The sequence below is a fragment of the Lepidothrix coronata genome, unplaced genomic scaffold (assembly GCF_001604755.1).
Source record: "Lepidothrix coronata isolate B3197 unplaced genomic scaffold, Lepidothrix_coronata-1.0 Scaffold13, whole genome shotgun sequence".
Classification (NCBI taxonomy): domain Eukaryota; kingdom Metazoa; phylum Chordata; class Aves; order Passeriformes; family Pipridae; genus Lepidothrix; species Lepidothrix coronata.
The window spans coordinates 7,395,767-7,413,497 of record NW_016690193.1 but is presented as its reverse complement, the minus strand read 5'-3'; the positions used below and the strand labels follow the sequence as shown (position 1 = coordinate 7,413,497).

Sequence of the window (17,731 nt, the reverse complement as noted above, 5' to 3'; positions counted from 1 at the left end):
TTTTTCAATGTGGGCCAAATCTGCAAGACTGTAAATAGTTTTCAGATTCCGTTACATGTTGCTGAACCAGATGAAAATCTTTTTTTTTTTTTTTTTTGCATACATAACTTCCTGCAAAATAATTTTTGAAAACCTTTTCTCTGTCTTGATAGCTTTCTCTGTTTGTTTTGTGGCTTACAGAAAATATAATCTGCTTAACAAGAAATGTTTGAAATTGCTGAAGGGTAGGCATTCTCAGACCTTCAAAATACAGAGACGAGACATTTCAGTTCTAATAGCATAGGGATACTTACGTGAGTCAGCACCGAGGATGCATTCGTGCCGACGGTAACTGATTCATCAATAAAGAGTCTATGTAGCTGCAGCACTTGGATATTTGCCACCAGTCATCTGATCAGCATTTGACAGAGCAGTTGGAATGCAATGTTCAGCAATGTCTCCTGGCTCCTGTTCATGAGTGTTACACTTCACAGAGGTATCCTAGACAATCCCAAAGTCTATGAAGTTGACTCAAAAGTGGGGAATAGCGTCAAGGTGGGATGACAAAGGGAGTATGGACTTACATTTCAGGGAGATGGAGTGGTTACTCTTGAGGCTGTAGCTTCAGAGAAAGATGGGACGTTCTTGCCTCTGCACACGGTTCATACCAGATGTGATATAGAGAGTCTGGTGGTGACATGTGAGCTCTAATTTCTTGCTGAAATGTACTTTTTTTTTCTTTTTCTTTTTCTTTTTTTTTTAAGAAGCTCCTTCTAGGGTTTCCTGGTACATTGATGATGAAAAGTTAATTCCAGTCAATTTTACATTAACTTTTTTCTGTATTTCTATTGTATAAGTAAAATTGAAGATATTTACCTTTTTGCCTTTCCAAAAATAACCAAAAAACACCAAATAAAACACTTCAAAAATTGCAAAAAGGAAAATATGTACAACTTTTTTTTTTTTAAGGTCAATAAATGAACACAAAAAATTTGTTTTCAATGTATGATACAGTGGTGGTTGAGGAGAGACAAAATACTTTCCTTTCACATACTGCCAGTTCATCACCACATACTGTCTGCTCCTTTCTTTATTTGTGTTATCATCATTCCATTCTTCGTAGAAGTAACAGTTTTTTTAGCTAATGAATTATTGAAAAAAATCTTATTTTACAATCCTGTTTAGCTACAACCTAATCAGAACATTGTAGGTTTTCTGATTTGCTGTCAGCTTTCCAGTATGCAGTTGGAAGGTTTTTCTCTAGTAGATATATTAGAGCAATCTAAAAACATGAACAATAAAATCCAGTAAAATAGTATAAGACAGTTAAAACATAGCAGGAAATGAAGTTTCTGATCCTATTGAACAGGATTGTGAGCATTACAATAAGAGAAATGCATTGTTTTATTAGAAATACCTATGCAAAATTTAAAGAAGGCTGCAGTTGTTCCATGGATAATTAGTATGTCCTATAATGATACACTAAATTTACTGTATATAGTAGAATGTAAAAGACCAAGTCAGCTGTCACAGTCAATTTTTTTTTTCACCAGGTATGATAGGGTGAGGTTTTTTGTTCTATAATATCTCAGAACTGTATGTGTTTCCTTCCTATTATGCTCAGTCTATTAATTTCATTTGCATAAGGAGAGAAGATCCTTTTTTTATTCACTTGGACTTTAATGTCCAAGCACATTGCACTGGGAACTCATGCCAGCTTTATGACTGACTGAACAAGTGTGATTTTCTGTATTGTGCTGAATTCAGGCTCATGAAGAAAGTTGACCTTTCTGGCAGTAAAGAAGAAAGTGAGTCAAGTCATCACAAAGCAGGAAAGAAGAGAGGCGAAAAACTCCACAGAAGTTAAATTGAAAAAGAGAAAATACTTATAACTATTTTGGCTATTCAAGTGTAGAACACTGTCCTCTATTTGTATGTTTCTGTGAACTGTATGAATGGAGATAGGTTTTTGTTTCCATCCTTGTGAATGTTTTCACTAAATCCTTTAAATAGGGTAAAATTCTGGACCCAACATATCACATGTTGTTTTTTAGAGTTGTTTTTATGTTGTTAATTAGGTCAGGATTTCATTGGTAGTTAATTATATTAATGTGGACCCTAGGGGAGAGTACTGGAGGGTAAAAGTATTTTTGGTTCAATCCTGATAAGGACAAACTGCCCTCAGCTACAAATAGTCCTTGTTTATTTAAATAGCTGCAACATTCATCAGTCCTTTTGATTACTGATTGAACTGTGCTTCGATCCAATTATGCCAAAATCCGTATGCATCTTTATTCTCTGCAGTTTGATAATTTTATATTTCTTATCAGTGTTCGCACTGTCGTGTATACTCCTTCTGTGTTTGAGGAACTCATGGTTTCTTGCATGTCATAGGCTTTCCCATGTCACATTTCTCTCTGATATGCACTCTAGTTGTCTTCCCAACCTTTGAAGGCTGCTGAAACACTATTACCTCTGCTCCCAGTACCTCCTATCTTTACATTTTAGTGGTTTAGGACTTAGTTTTCTTTTTTAGTACTTCATAATTCTTTTGTTACTTCAAATCCAATTAGAAGTTAAAAACCCAAACCTGTCTATTCCAGTCTTTCCATTTTCATGGTGGTCTTGAGCAACAATTTCCAGGTGGGTTGACTTCAAGCCAGCTGAGTTATTGAAAGATGTCTTTCACTGGGTGAAAAAGATGGGATCTATGACTCTTGGCTAGAGCACTTCAGCGCAGTGAGTTTCAAAGATGTAAAGGGATAAAATCATAACATTAAACAGAACATTTAATAGGAAGAAATTATAATGGCTGTTTGAATTAATGACAGACATATGGTTTAGCATTCATTCAAGGAGTTCAAGAACACAGAGGTTTCAATGGCTTGGTGGTAACTACTGTTTTACCGAATGCCAGAATTTCCTTGAATAACAAAAGGGAACATAATAAGAACCCTCGAATAACATAAGGGTGGTAGATTAGCATATCATAGCAAATATGTAGAATTTCAGTCTTTAATTTAGCAGTTTACCTCTTTAAAAAAGAAGTTGCATCTTAAGAGACCATTTTGCCTTTTCTAGGATAACTGCTCAAAAATACACAACAATTTACTGTGGAAGTGTCAACAACTGCTGTTTCTTCTTCCATTTAATTAACAGCAGCAGTATTTTATTTAAAAAGACAAAATTAAAAACTTGAAAACCAAAATATTTATCTTTTCTAGTATGTGCAAGGTAAACAGTTACACAATAGTATATTAGGTGTTAATTTATAAATTTTGTAAAACATTAACATTATCAAACTATTCACATGAGTTCTAAGCTGGCAAGTTTTCTCTTTCTGATTTCATAATATGAAGCAGCTGAATTCCCATCGGTTCAGATACTGCCATGATGGTAAACATTAATCCTCTAGGATATTAGGGAACCAGCTGTGACAAATATGCTTAGTGAGGGAAGAAAGAGACCACCTTGCTAACAGTATAACTTTCACAAACTAGCACTTGCATATATCAATGATGTCAACCACCCTGATGTTGATATTGAAGTCTTAGGAAAAAATTAGATCAATAAATGCAACACAGATCCATTAAAAATATTCCTCTGAGATGTGTGAAATATAGTACCTTCATTTTGTTCTTCTTTCTTTAATATTAAAGAAATTAAGAGACCATGTGAAGAACATGCTAAGAAAGGTTTAAAATTTTCATTTGTCATTTTATTATAGCTAATTGAAACTTGGGTCACAAACAATAAGACATCCGTGAGTCGTCCTTTAAATAAATAAATAAATAATATACAGAAAATGGTAAAATTAAATTAGAGCATGAAGTTAGCAGCAAAGATTTCACCTAATAAGTGTCCTCGCTGCATCTGTGTCTTAGGTGTTTTGACCTTTCACAAATGCCCCTGCCACACTCAGGACACTTGTGTACAGGCTCACGTGAGCCCCTGTAAACCTCCAGGGCCAATTCCAAAGAAACTCTTCTACAAAAGCCCTGGACAAATGAATCCTATTTGCATCACCCCCACAGATACTTTGCTGCCTTGGCTTCTGCTGTTACCCACCAGCACCTGGCAGTGCAAGTGGTGTGAGGGCAGAGAGAGAGAGTAACAATGACAGGCAAGGAAACCCAGCCCTTGTCCTGGCTGCTCACTACGGAGGTGCCTTGAGGTACTTGCCTTGGAGACACCTGACATGTTTATAATGTCAACACAAAGACCAAGTACAGTAATACAGGACCAAGAGTGCAAGGGTCTGTACTCCACCTGCTGGTTATGCAGTATGATGGTTTTGCAGTTTAAATTAGAAAAGAAGTGAGGGAGGGACGGGCAGCAATCAGCAGAGGCAGGATTCGTCTGGCATGGCAAGTCCTTTTCATGAGATTTTTTTTAAAAAGTATTTTGCTGCATGTGTGTTCCAGCACATGTGCTGTCAGCAGCATTGCTGGCTGTTCCAAAATGATTGTGCCAGCCTCTTTTGATGGGTGAAGGATGAAGAGCATGTGCCTGTGCAGTCAGTGGCTGTAGCCACATAAAGTAGCAGTTGAGAGACAGAACAGATTGATACACAGATGCACGAATTGTTGGCTGCCTTGGCAGAGCTGCACTTCACTGTTGCAAGCCCTGAGCCTGCTGTATGCAGTTAAGGTGACCTAACAACTCTAGTTCAGAGCATGGCTGCCACTTCTGGAGGAGAACTGGAGGGTGACAGCATGAGGTATGCAGTGCACAAGAGCTGTCAGCAAGTCCTGGGGGCGAGAGCTGCCGTCACAACATTGTAATCTGCTTTCCACATAGCACTTTGACAAGGACAAACTTTGCTTGATATGGGTTATAGCTGCATTCATAGAGAGACTATGATACTGTCTCTAGTATGATATCTGTCATAAGGTTTTTGATGACACAGGCTGTATGAAGATATGGGGCACTAGGGTACAGTAGAGGCAGGCTAATGGGAAAAGACATGCTTTTAGCTAAAACTTCTACTCGTTCGAAGTCAGTGCAGTATAATAATCTCTATTTAGCCAAAACTTGCTTTGTTTGCAGGTGCCTTTCTGCCATGAAACCATAAGAGCAGATAAAAGCATCTTGAGAAATGGTAGCAGTGTATTCTTTCCTGGATGGTTATTTGCATCCATCGTTATATGCAATGAAATCCTCAAAGTCAAGGGCAATGAAGCATGGTTCATATTTATTACCGTAGCTGTATTATAAACCTATTAATAACATTGAATATGGTGACAGAGCTCATGGGCTTTTTCTGATCCACACAAAATAGACAATTAATTTTATGCTTTTTTTTTTTTAATTGAGATTAGTAGTATGTAAAAGACAGAGACTGACATGTCCTGAGAGTGTACAGTACTGCTCCTTGATGTGTTAAAAGTGACCTCTTAAATAATGCCAGGTTAATATCTGACATGTCTTTTAAAGGTAGGAAGAATGCAGTGATCGAACAAGTATTTAAGATTTAATTTATTATACTTTGTAGAGACATTGAGTTGATCAGATAAGTTTATTGGGGTGGAAGAGTTATATCTTCAAATGAATTATATTTCTGTTCTTGATGCCAAATATCCTGGCTAGTCACCATTTATTTACTCAGAACAGAGTATAATAGCTGAGAAATTTTGGAAAAAAATCTTCAACAATGGGAAATTTATTAATTTTAAATATGTATACATTTTAAAGTAGGACATTCTCATAATTGGTACGTATTTTCACTCTTCATATAAACTCTGGCTAAGCCAGCTTATATTAATTAGATTTTTTAAATACACTGTGTAAATATACATTATCACATTTGGAACTGGTTGTGTATAATATGATATTTTTTCAATCTTTTCTGTGAAGATTACAGCATGGGGACAGGTAACATACTGCTTAGTAGGTATTTGCTAAACTCTCATAGTAACAACCTCTATCCTAGTTCCAACAGAGTCAGGCAGAGAGCAAAATTTACATTATCAATGAACTGCTGAGAAGATTAGAAATCATAACTTTGAGAAGCAGTACTCACTATGGTGTTGTGAAATATATTAATCATAATTAGATATTCGTAAGTAAGGTGTCAGAACTGGGATTTAGGTTGTTTTTCACAAAATATTGAACTTGCAAGGGTGAAAAGCATTAGCAGGAAAGAAAAGGGAGATACAGGTTTGCATTGCATTTTCTCAAGAATTAAAAGAAATTGTCTCCAACTCAGAGGTGAGTAGTTTATCATCAGGGATAATGGTGGGTATTCGGTTAACTTTTCATGTAGTTTCCTTTGTTTAAAAGAAAAAATTACTGAAAAATATTTAAGGGTTCCAGTTACATTGGCTAAAGGAGGTGAGTGAGATGTCCTCAGGTATTCCTTCTGTCAATTCAGAAGGTATAGTTCTCCCAGCAATACTCCTCACCCAAGGGTTTTAAGGAACAAACTTGTCACAGAATAAAAGAGTCCTCTCATAGATAATAACTTATCAAAAAGTTTTAGAAGTAACTGAAATGGAAGGAAGTCAATAGTGAGAAAACTGCAGAGTGCATCACATTTATGAATGCTCTGGAAATGTGCTAAAAAGTGAGATGACAGAGCTTTCTGAAAATCAGAAAGAAAAATCTAAATTTGATGCTGAAGAACTTACTGAGCGATGAGAAGTTAGGCATAACCATTATTTGTCCCACATTCTCCACTCTGATGCCTCAGGTTTTAAGGAAAATCTGGGGATGACAAAGAACGACACAAAAGACTCCTACAACATAGATCAGTTTAATGCTAAAATAGCACATTAAGGTAATTGTTAATAAGAGAATTAATGCACATGAGGAAAGAAACGCAGCATCCTAAATATTTGCATGCAGTGAGAGGAAAAAAAAACCCCACACCCTAATTATTTACATGCACTGAGTAGCTGTAAATTAGATGTTTACAGAAGATATGGAGTTATTGCTAGTAATTGTTTAGGAAAGTCAGTTCAGTGTTTATTGTCAGACAAATCATATATAGCATAAAAGATGTACTGGAATATTTTTCTTATTTCTCTCTACATTTTAACCTATAGGCTGTTTATAAATGAGGAATGTGCAGAGAAAGAAACAGGAAAACAGGAAAATGCAGAGGTACAGGTTGATATCTGTTTAAAGAAAGTATAAACCAAATAAATTCATCAGATTTCTAAACATGGTTATATAAATATAAAGAAGCAACACTCTTTGCACCCACATGATGTTATGAAAATAAAAATATACATTAAAAAATGAAGAAGAGAGACTTGAAGGAGCTAAGTCCCCATCAGTGTATATCAGGCAAATTGGTTAGCTGCAGTTTCTAGCTGAGGCAGTAAATGGACTCGAGGGAATATACTGTGTTATCCCTGCCTCTTTACTTCTTTTAAGCAACTACCATTGGCCACCAATTCAATATTAAGTAGTTATTAAACAATATTTGCATTTATTTACAGTATCACATCGGTGCTTAGTGCAAATAAGCACTTAGCGCAAAGAAGCAACATTTATGGAAACAACACTTTGATTTATAGATGTTTAATGACAGAGCCTGGTGAAGTTGGGAAAAAAGTAAAATAAACATTTTAAACACTAGAGTGGTAAAAATATTGGGTGGAATTACTTCTTACTTCTGTGAGGCCTTATAAATAACTTAAATAATTTCAGAATTGAGTAGAAAACAGCAGACTATTCATAATTATATTAATCAGCACGTAAGTTATTATCTTGTCTTGTCCTGAAATCCTTATAGGTATGTAGGAGATGTATTGTAATAGGTAGAGCTTATATTTTGTTAAGTATGTTGCATGAACAAACACATCACTGGAAAAAATGGTAAAGGTCAGACTGCCTGACAGTCTGATTTCACAACTGTCATAGCAAAACCAAACTCATTACACTGCTTTCAGGGTGATGCCTCAGCAACGTGACAAACTCACAAAGAAAACTATCTGTTCAATAGCATTTCACTGAAATTGTCAAACATAATTGAATAACACTTATTTCTTGGAACGTTTCTTTCAAAGCTGGTCTCTCCATGGTCTTTTCTGGCTGTGCATTTGCTTAATTCAGATCCTAAATTTCAGTCTGTGCCGTTCCCTGAGAGAGGGAAAGTGAGAGTAATGCCTTATTCATCTTTGATTAAGCCCCCACCCCTTCCAAAGTTCTCGGTAACATATATACTGTCTGGGACGTTGAAGTAGAACTTTTTCTTCCACTTTTCGAAGCAGTGATAACAAAAAAATACAAAAAACTAAGTTGCTTATACTCAACAGCCCTATAGTTCAAAATATTTATTAAAATCTGTATTAATATTGCTTAAAATCTTTTATTTTCAGCGTTTTCCTGTGAAACATAGTTTTGATTCTAACATTTAATTACATTAATCATTTGTTTGACCCTGAAATTCCTTAAGCCCACTTATCTCCGATTCTAGTGAAAAATACATTACTTAATATATCCTGTACACTTAAAAAAAGCATACTAAGTAACTGTAGTCATTTATATATTCAAGTTTAATGATGTGGAAAGTTTGACAACTTAAAACTCACTATGTCCTCCATGACATGAAACAAACTAAAAAAAAAGTGAAGATAAAAATAGTCATATAATAAAAAAAAAATAAAAGCAACTGCTTTACAAATATATAATTAATGGAGTTATAAATACAGAAGAATGTTATCTAAACACTGAAACATTAAATTCTACCAGATTACAATTAATGAGTAAACAAGGTCTAGATCATATTGCAAAATTGAGCTCAGAAATATGTCATTTTGCCCTAGAATGCATAGTATAAGCATCCTTCAAAAACACAATTTCTGATCCATTGATAATATAATATTAAAAAGAAAGTACAGAAATCTTTTAGTTATCATTTGTGCTGTACCTCCAAGAAGAAAAAAGAAGGAAGTAATTTTAGGTAACATGAGTATATATATATATAGACTTGATAACTTATTTCTTTCTGTTCACCTGTGTGCAGCAACAAAATCTGGAGTTGCAGTAAAGCTTTGAAAAGTAATTTTTCTTCCTGCTCTTTAGTTCAACTCTTTAACCATGTAAACCTTTAAGAACAGATAATAATAATTTTTCTTAAAATGAAGACGTAGTACTGTTTTAAGAACTGTGGTTTTGGTAGTAGTTTTAAAAGATGTACAATAAATTCAATTTATGATACCTGGAAAAAAAGTTAATTTTTTATTTCTAAAAAGGCAAATAATAACTGAAGACACCCTGTATACTTTGGGGATTTTAAGTGGCATCTGTCCAAAAAGCTGACTTTTTAAATTTATGTTGAAGTGTTCATCCAAGTAATAATAATAATGGCCAGTCTTCGCGAGCGAAGATTTGGGAAAGGTCATTAACCCTTCGAGCCTGCGCAGTGGATTTTTTAGGTGAGACACAGCGTGCGCTGAACTGAGCCCACCCTTTAATCCTGAGGTTCATCTGCCGGGGCCGAGCAAGCTTGGACAGTGGCAGTGAGGGTCTCAGGACGTAGGTTTGTTTAGAGTGACCTTCTCTTAGATGGATTGCCTTACAGGGCTGACGAGCTCCATCTGCCCGGGGGGCTGGGAATCGAACCCGGGTCGCAGCGGTGAGAGTCCTGCACCCTAACCACTAGACCACCAGAGGCATCCAAGTAACAGCAATAAAATCAAAAACTGAGCATGTAATAATTTTCTCTTCTTTTGTGCAAGTGCAAAGAATAAGTCTTTTAAGGTCAAACAATTTTCAAGACTATAAGGACCCTATTCTTTTATAGCACATGAGGCTAAAATATGTACAGTATAGATGGGAGGGTGGTGGAATGTGGCTGCCTTTACCATCTTCTGTGAAATGACTGTTCTCCAACCAAATTTTCATTGTACGGAGAGATATTCCACAAGTGCATAAAGAGGACAAAGCTTCAACTGTGCATAGCTAGTTTTAGCATGCACAAGTGCTAAACTAATCTAATTCTGACCTTGAAAGTCAGAAATAAAGTATTTTCAAAGTTTTTTTTTTAACAAACACAAATAAAAGGATGTTTTCTTTGAGATAAAAAGTCAAGATTCTGATTTTTCTTATTTCTTTTTTTTAATTTTTTTTTCCTTTAATGGACTTATTGTTCCAATAACAACCATACCGAGAACTAACACTGAAACGATGAAGGAAAATGCCATACTACAATGTACTTGAAACCTCAGAATTCTGTAATGAGCCTTTTTGTGTTTCAAGTCAGTAAGCTTATTGTTGTAATAATTCCATAGTAAAGGTCCACTGGAACATCTGATTACCAGTTCTGTTTAGGTGGAAGTATGAGGGGAACCCAAGAAAACATATTCACTGTGTCATTTCCTATCTTTACTATAATATCCAGTTACTGAACAGGTGCAAAAGAACAAGCCTCAAGTTATTTATGTAAAATAACTCTCTGTAATAGAGCTTGTTTTCTGTGTTTCAAATTATTCTTTGCTTAATATATTCTGCTAGCTCTCTTAGGAGAGAAACTTCTACTATGTATATTAGAAAAGCTGGAGCACCAAAAAAAGGTAATTGAAGTGGGAACTGTTGGAATAAGCAATAATAAATGAAAAGAAATGTTAAGTTTGATTACTAGGGAGACCCAGAATGAGATGGGGTTTGGTGGAACAAGAGGTAAGTGATGTCAGAGTAGTATGGTGTACAAATCTCAAGCTTTGGTTTGAGTTACAAGTGAGAAAGCAAGGCAGGCTGGTAAAAAATTGGCTGGAATGAGAATGAAACAAACAGCACCCTTTAAGAGGTTTTACCAAGTTTGGAGTAATAGTCCCCAGAGAAGTGTAGCAAACTTACGTAGGATCGTGTTACTGAGGCTGCAAATAGAGTAAGGATAGAGTCCATTTACTACCTTTAATATCTCCACAGGAACTAATTCTATGCAGTCTCTGTCTTCAGAGGCAGAGACCTACTGTGAGAACTACTGCTATATGAAGAATGATAGGAATCAAATCCACAGTTTGTGTAACAGTATTGCCAGGAGCATGACTGTAAAAGATACAGGATAATAAGTGATCCAGAATTTGTTCACATTTTATGCTCAGCTGATTTTCCATAGAAAAGAAAAATGTCAGTCAAGACTTTAACAGTCTATACACACTCTGTGCTCCTAGGGCACACTTAGGATGTTTTGTACTTATTCTTGTATATCTTTGTTTATTAGAGACTTCTATGTTGGTGGGGTAAGTGAACTAAAAGCAAGGTAGAAAGGGGAAAAAAACCAAACCATTCATGTGCAAGTCAGCCTGCATGAAAGTTGTTCATCTCTGTCCCGTATTGCAGGATCAAACAATATAGACTAAGCAGACTGACTTGGGAGTGTCTTGAAGTGATGAGAATCAGTTTGCTGTGTTGTCTATTTAACGTGATAGTTTCAACACAAATGCTGAATATCAATAATATAGATTGCATATTTCTAATAAATTCTGAAACAGCTTACGAAATGCACATTTATAAGTCCATTAGGAACCACATAAAGAAACTCTCATGACATATGTATCTATAAATGTGTATGATTGTTATAGGCCTTTAAGAATATGAACAGTGCATTGTGAAAGACTGTAATTAAAAGAAAAAGTTGATTGATGATAAATTTTTTTCCTTCATCTGAGAAAATGTTTTGCATTTTTCACCACTGTTTTTCTAGTATATTCTGTTTTTTTCTGTGGCTTTTCCTGGTTATTTCCTCAGTGACTTTCTCATATGATAAGAAAACGTTCCGTTCAGCACAACTAAATTGATATTGTCATCCCAAATGCTACTACTATTTTTTCTCTTTACTGTTGTGCCAGATGGATTGTCTTATATCTACAATATTTATTAAAGTCCACAAATGGAATATCAGTATTGTAAACTTTTATTACATGGCTCATGCCAAAGTAATATGACATCACTGAACTCTTACATTTTATTTTGACAGAAACAGACCTGTAAAGATGTTTATGTGGTGGTCCACTGTTTTACTTCTTGGATGCATTTTGCTGGGAGCGGAAGGGTGGCCAGTCAAGGAAGGATACGACTTTAGGCTCTATCAGCCCCTAGTAAGATTACGCCACAAGGTATGGATTATTCTCTAACAGTTCTTGCTTTTCTTCCATGGTCAAGGGATAGATTACACTCCAGCCTTATCTTGTTTGTGTTTTTTGGAGTAATTTTCAGAAATTAACTTTTACAATAACAACACCTGCAAAAATATATACTTGATTTAACAAGTAAACGAGAAAACAAGGTGTTTTGACTTGAAAGCCCAGAAAACTTTCAAAGAGGGTGAGCTAAATTCTGTTTTAGTTTCACAAACTAGAGATTATGTGTATCAACATCAACTCAGAGAGAGAGATTCGGGAGAGGCTGTCTCAAAGCAACTGTCAGCATCTGCTTAAGGCAATGACTTGTCCCAGTCCTCACTGAATTTCAGACCAAGCAGCAAAGAAGAGAACTGTCCATTAAAGAAGCGTGGAAGGAAAAGGGCTGTAATATTTCCATGGGCTGCCTAGAACTAGTATAGAGCTGATCAACTTAATTTTTCTTGGTATAGTAGTAGTCATGGGAGCAACATCTGAGGAGCCTTAAGGTCTACTGTCAGGCCAACAAAGACCCTAAAAAGACTTCACCCTTCTGAATATGTGTGCTTCAACTAAAAAAAGTCTGAGTTATAGCCAGAAACCCTAAATGTTAGTTTTGGTTAATATTTCAAGATCTAGCTAGTTTTATTTCTCAATACTTTTTATAAAACATGAAAAATAATTATTGTTAGTCCTCAGTTTGAAAAAAAGACCCAGTATTGTGTGATTCTATCTCAGTGTATAAGGGAGAGAAACTGATAACCAAGTTCTCAAACATGTAAAATATTTTCCTATTCACTGACTATTGTATACTATGTAGATTAAATATAAAAATTTTCTAACAGATGGAAGATAAAATATTAAAATTTAGATTTTATTATACAGTTATGTATACAAGTGTGTAAACAACATAAAGAAAAAGAATATTGAAAACTTGATATACAAGTTTATTTTGAAAAACAAAGAAGATGTGGGATTTTTTCTAAGTAATATATCTAAATGAAAAAAATGGTTTAGTTTATAGTTAAGATTTTGGTATTAGGGATATGTGTTAGTATAAAAAAGCTAGGAATGCAAAACTTTTCTAAAGTGAATCTTTAAAATTAACTTTGGCACAGATATGCATATTGAAAACATGTAAATAATATGGTAAAGAAGACTTTCTGCTTCAATCAAGCACTTAATAAATCAAGTGCTTAGATTAAATTATGCAAGTAGAATTCTTACTACAAACAGATGATAATGAATATCAGCAGAGACATATTTTCTTTGATCAAGCAATATGTATGCAAGTTTATATGTGTGAAGATTAAAAAAAAATAAAAAAGAGTAATCACTCTTGCTCTAATAAAGGGGAATTTATCTGACTTGGATGATAGTCCAACCAGAGCAACTCCAAATGTCAGCCTGCAGGGAAAAACAATCCTGTTGGTACTTCGGTATTATCTTAAAATTATAATTGTGTTCATGGTGAGAATAGGCATTCATATCACAAAGGTTTGTTGTTTTAAAAGGGATTATGAGCAAATTCAGCTTCTCATGCATGGAAATTACAAGAAGGTATTTAGTCTCTATATATGATAATCTGAATGCGTAAGAAAAACGTTCATAAGGAAAAAACTTTATAAATAGGGAAAATCTTTCTGTAGAAGAAAACGTTACTTTACTATGAGGGTGACTGAGCATTGGAACAGATTGCCCAGTGAGCTTGTCAAGTCTTCATCCCTGCAGATAGTTAAAAATTGTCTGGACATGGTCTGAGGCAACCTGTTGTAGGTGGCCATGCTTGAGCAGGGAGGTTGGAAAGGTGACCTCCAGGGGTTCTTTACAACCTCAAACATTCTTTGATTCAGTACTTCATTATAATACACAGTTAATAATCACATATAATAAAATATAATTAAATTTTTTTATCAATTTACGTAGTCAGTCTAATAGTTAGGGATTTTACTGATGAAACCTCAAAAGATTAAAAGAGATTTTTAGATCTTTGACAAAAGATTAAAAAAAAGTCTTTAAAAAATCTTTTAAAAGAGATTTACAAAATTTTTTTAGAAAATATAAATGCCATCATAGTGAACAACATACAATATTCCTTAATCCACTGCTTTAATTGTTTGATATTAAATGTATGATGAATTAAATTGGAGAGTTTTTCATTTTTTAATATCAGTTTTGATTTTAAATATCAAATTTTTAGCACAAATTTGGTTTCCAGGTTGTTCAAAACCTCTTGAAATAATTGTACTTAAAAAATCATTGATATTATCTAACTTCGTTCCGTCCCTTAGCTTCTCCCCTCAACTTCCAAAAACCTTCTACATCTTCAATAGCTAATTAAGCCTTCTCTATTGAATGATATTTATCATTGACCTGCAAAAATAATCCATCTTTCATAACTTGAGATGGTTGACAAGTTCAATGTGTTTCAGAGGACTAGTATTTAGCTCAGTTGGTTAGAGCATGGTGCTGATAACACAAGGTTGTGGGTTTGAACTCTGTAGATGTGCCATGCACTTAAAAGTTGGACTTGATGATCTTTATGGGTCCCTTCCAACTCAGAATATTCTGTGAATTTGTACATATCAGGTTTTATTAACTGCTTTATACATCGTTCCTCCACATCTGCAATCCACTGTTCTCATACAAAACTATTTAGCCTACAGCTTTTAATTAATTTTCAGACCCAAGTGGTTGTTTGGTAAGTTTGTGTTGGGATGTGATTCAGATCTGTGTGGTTCATAGCATCCTGATTTGCAGAGAAAAACAAACCATGCAGGTAGATCACTATAAAGTCTCAGCACATTTTGCCAGGTAAGACACCTGGCTTTTTAGGGAGCTCTGAAAAATTAACTGAAGATCCAATTTAGAGATTAGAAAACCTTCCAGTTAAGGAAGTGTCTTTATGACTATTTGGGTTTCTGTGTGTACCTATGATGCATTCAGAAAGGGACTATGAACATACACTTTTCCTGCAACAGAATATTGAGTTATATCGTTATCCTCCTCTACAGATGGCATCATGTGTGTTCCTGGTTTCAATAGATTTTTGGGGTGGTTTTTAAGTTGTTTATAATAAATTAAACATGAGGACAGATACCTGAACAATTACATGATGATATCTCATGCTGTTTTAAATACAGTAGAATATATAGTTGAATTATTTGTTATAGCACAGTTGTACAGAACTCATATTCTTCTTCAGTGGTGGAAATAACTAGGAAAATTGATATTATTGATAGAAATATTCAATGCTGCAGTGTGTGATAGCCTGCATCCAGTTTTTCTCTTAGAAGATAACTGTGCTGCCTTTAAGACACCAGCATTTTTATTGGTAATTGAAAGCACTATTTTTGAGTCTTCGACATTACTTTTTTTTTTTGTTAAAACTGTGTAGAAAATTATAATAGAATATACTTCAAGTGTCCTAATTTCTGAGTATGGACTGCACTGTTTCCCTGGCTAATGTCGGAGCAGTCTGGTGCTACGTGAAATATACATGTTTTGACACTAACCAAAAATTGGATCTAGTTCTGTGGATATTGCTGATTTCCCAACTTTGTTCTTCATATTCTTTAATTATGCAGCCATTTCTTAATGTGTAGAAATGTATTTTTTTTTGTGATTAACTTGATCTGTAGGAATCACAGACTATTCTTCCTCAGACTTTTTAATTTATCATATGCTGCATTAATGAAAAGGTTTTCTAATTTTATTATACATTAGTTGGAACTGCTCTAGCATTACAGTGGAATTTTTAATACCTGGTACCTAAGAGGAGCTGCTGACTTGCAAGTATTAGGTTTATTTTTCTGTTTTTTTCTAACAGAAATCTGCAATAGTTGACAAAATATAGGTCTAAGAACTTGAAGCAGTTCATGCCTAAATTATAATTATGACCCAAACTATAATTATAAGAATGTTCATTATCATGGCCATTATAATGGCAATGGAGATCAGATGTTTGACTGCATTGCTTATATATGAAATATTCAAAACCAGGAAGAGATGAGTAGTCTTGAACCAGAAGTGAGAAAGAATATTACAAAGCACTCCTGAAAGTTTTATTTTCACTCCCCTTTCCTTGTGTAGCTGCCATGGCTTACACTTACATGGTTATGCTGGAAAGTATTAGGCTGTGTCTGAACAGCATGTGAATTTCTTGTTAAGCCAGGTAACCATTCGTTATTCATTTGTCAAAACACTGGAAAAGTTTGTAAGGTACTTTCCATTTGGGAGTCTTCTTGCATTGCTGCTGAAGTATCGTAAGCAATTTGTTAATACCTAGGTTCCCACCTGATATCATTAGGAAGTATTTCCAGCATTCTAATGAATTTTCTTCTTGTCATTTGCATGCCTCTGACACCAATGTTTTCAGTGAAAAAGTGAATGCTCTGAGATTTCCAGGTATAAACAGGCAGGTGGCAGCCAGCAGAAAGCCAACTGTTGGCTGCTGATTCTCTGTCAGAGTCTAAGATATATGGAATATAGCCTGTACATCCATATGTATACTCCAGAGCATGCCAACTCTGCGTATCTAACGTGCACACACAACCCTCCTTGGCAAGTGAGGTGATTCACATGGTTTAGCAGGGAATAATACTGGCAGTAGTGGCTGGTTGCTAATGATCCCGTCATGGGTGGGGAGCTGTTAAGTTTTAGTCTCTCAAGAGACAGTCAGTGAAGGCGCTAAATTAGTTATTGTCCCCTGGACTTTGGCCCAATTCTGAATTTATGGAGTTAAGACCATTACACTCATAATAGTCAGGGCTGTAGTGCCTCACTGAGAGCAAATTCTGCCTTGGCAGCATGGGTGAGGGCAGGACCAGGGGAACCTGAGAACGGGGGGGAGAATCGAGGGAATTCAGACTTTGGACTGGGCTCGACTCTCAGCCTTAGGCTGGGCCTGTGCCCTGGCCTGTGCAGGACCCTCCATCTGGGAAGAGATTTTATTGTTCATCTGAACATGGAGGGTGCAGCAAAGGGGATGTGCTTTGATTTTACCAGCTTTCATGGACAACTGTTTTTGCCATGTTGGTTCAAGCTGTTTCCAGTCTTTTCCTGATTTTGTCTTGTGTGACCAAAGGGCTAATAGGAACTGAGTCAGATGTGCAGCCGTCATTCTTGTCTGTGGTATTTCTCCAGACTAAAATATTTCTTCTAACTTCCTGTGAAAAACCTACCTCTCTCCCTTTTTCCTTTCTCCTTCCCTTCTTACTGTTGCTGTTTGCTGCTTAATTCAGCAGTTCAACCCCAATTCTCATTAATTTATGCCTCGGGATTAGGTCAGTTTAGAGGGGTTTAGGTTACATTAGAATTAGGTACAATTTAGAGGTGTTTAAGCAATAAGGACTTTGTCTGAGTGAAATAAAGCAAGGGAAAAACATAAATATTTCTCCCAGTTTATTAAAGATAAATTTGAATGTATAAGCACAGAAGACATGTTTTGCTTTTAGTTTTTTTCCCAAAAGTTATAAAATATTCTCCTAACTAACAGCACAGTGAAACTCCTGTAAAATGTAGACAGACTGTGTTCAATGATTTTATTCTCATTTAGGGTTTCATGGCCAAGAAAGAAATGCACAGAAAGTAGTACTTCAGGATTCAAAAATAGCCTGAGCTTTCCCTGTGTGGTCTGGTCTCCAAACAACCTGAGTTTTTATAGTTTACAGTGTCTATCT

General features: G+C 35.3%; 1 protein-coding gene across 5 annotated transcripts in view; it reads left to right on the top strand.

Moving 5' to 3' along the window:
- FSTL5 (follistatin like 5) overlaps positions 1-17,731 on the top strand; it is a 291,375-nt gene that overhangs the window by 12,799 nt on the left and 260,845 nt on the right. For 4 of the 5 annotated variants that reach the window (XM_017806035.1, XM_017806033.1, XM_017806034.1 and 1 more), the window contains exons 1-2: positions 4,586-4,699; positions 11,909-12,047. In XM_017806035.1, the coding sequence (XP_017661524.1) occupies positions 4,656-4,699; positions 11,909-12,047 (183 nt within the window). In that variant the 5' untranslated portion in view covers positions 4,586-4,655. Of the gene's footprint in view, positions 1-4,585; positions 4,700-11,908; positions 12,048-17,731 lie in introns of those variants that run through there. The other variant, XM_017806036.1, reaches the window with a different exon arrangement.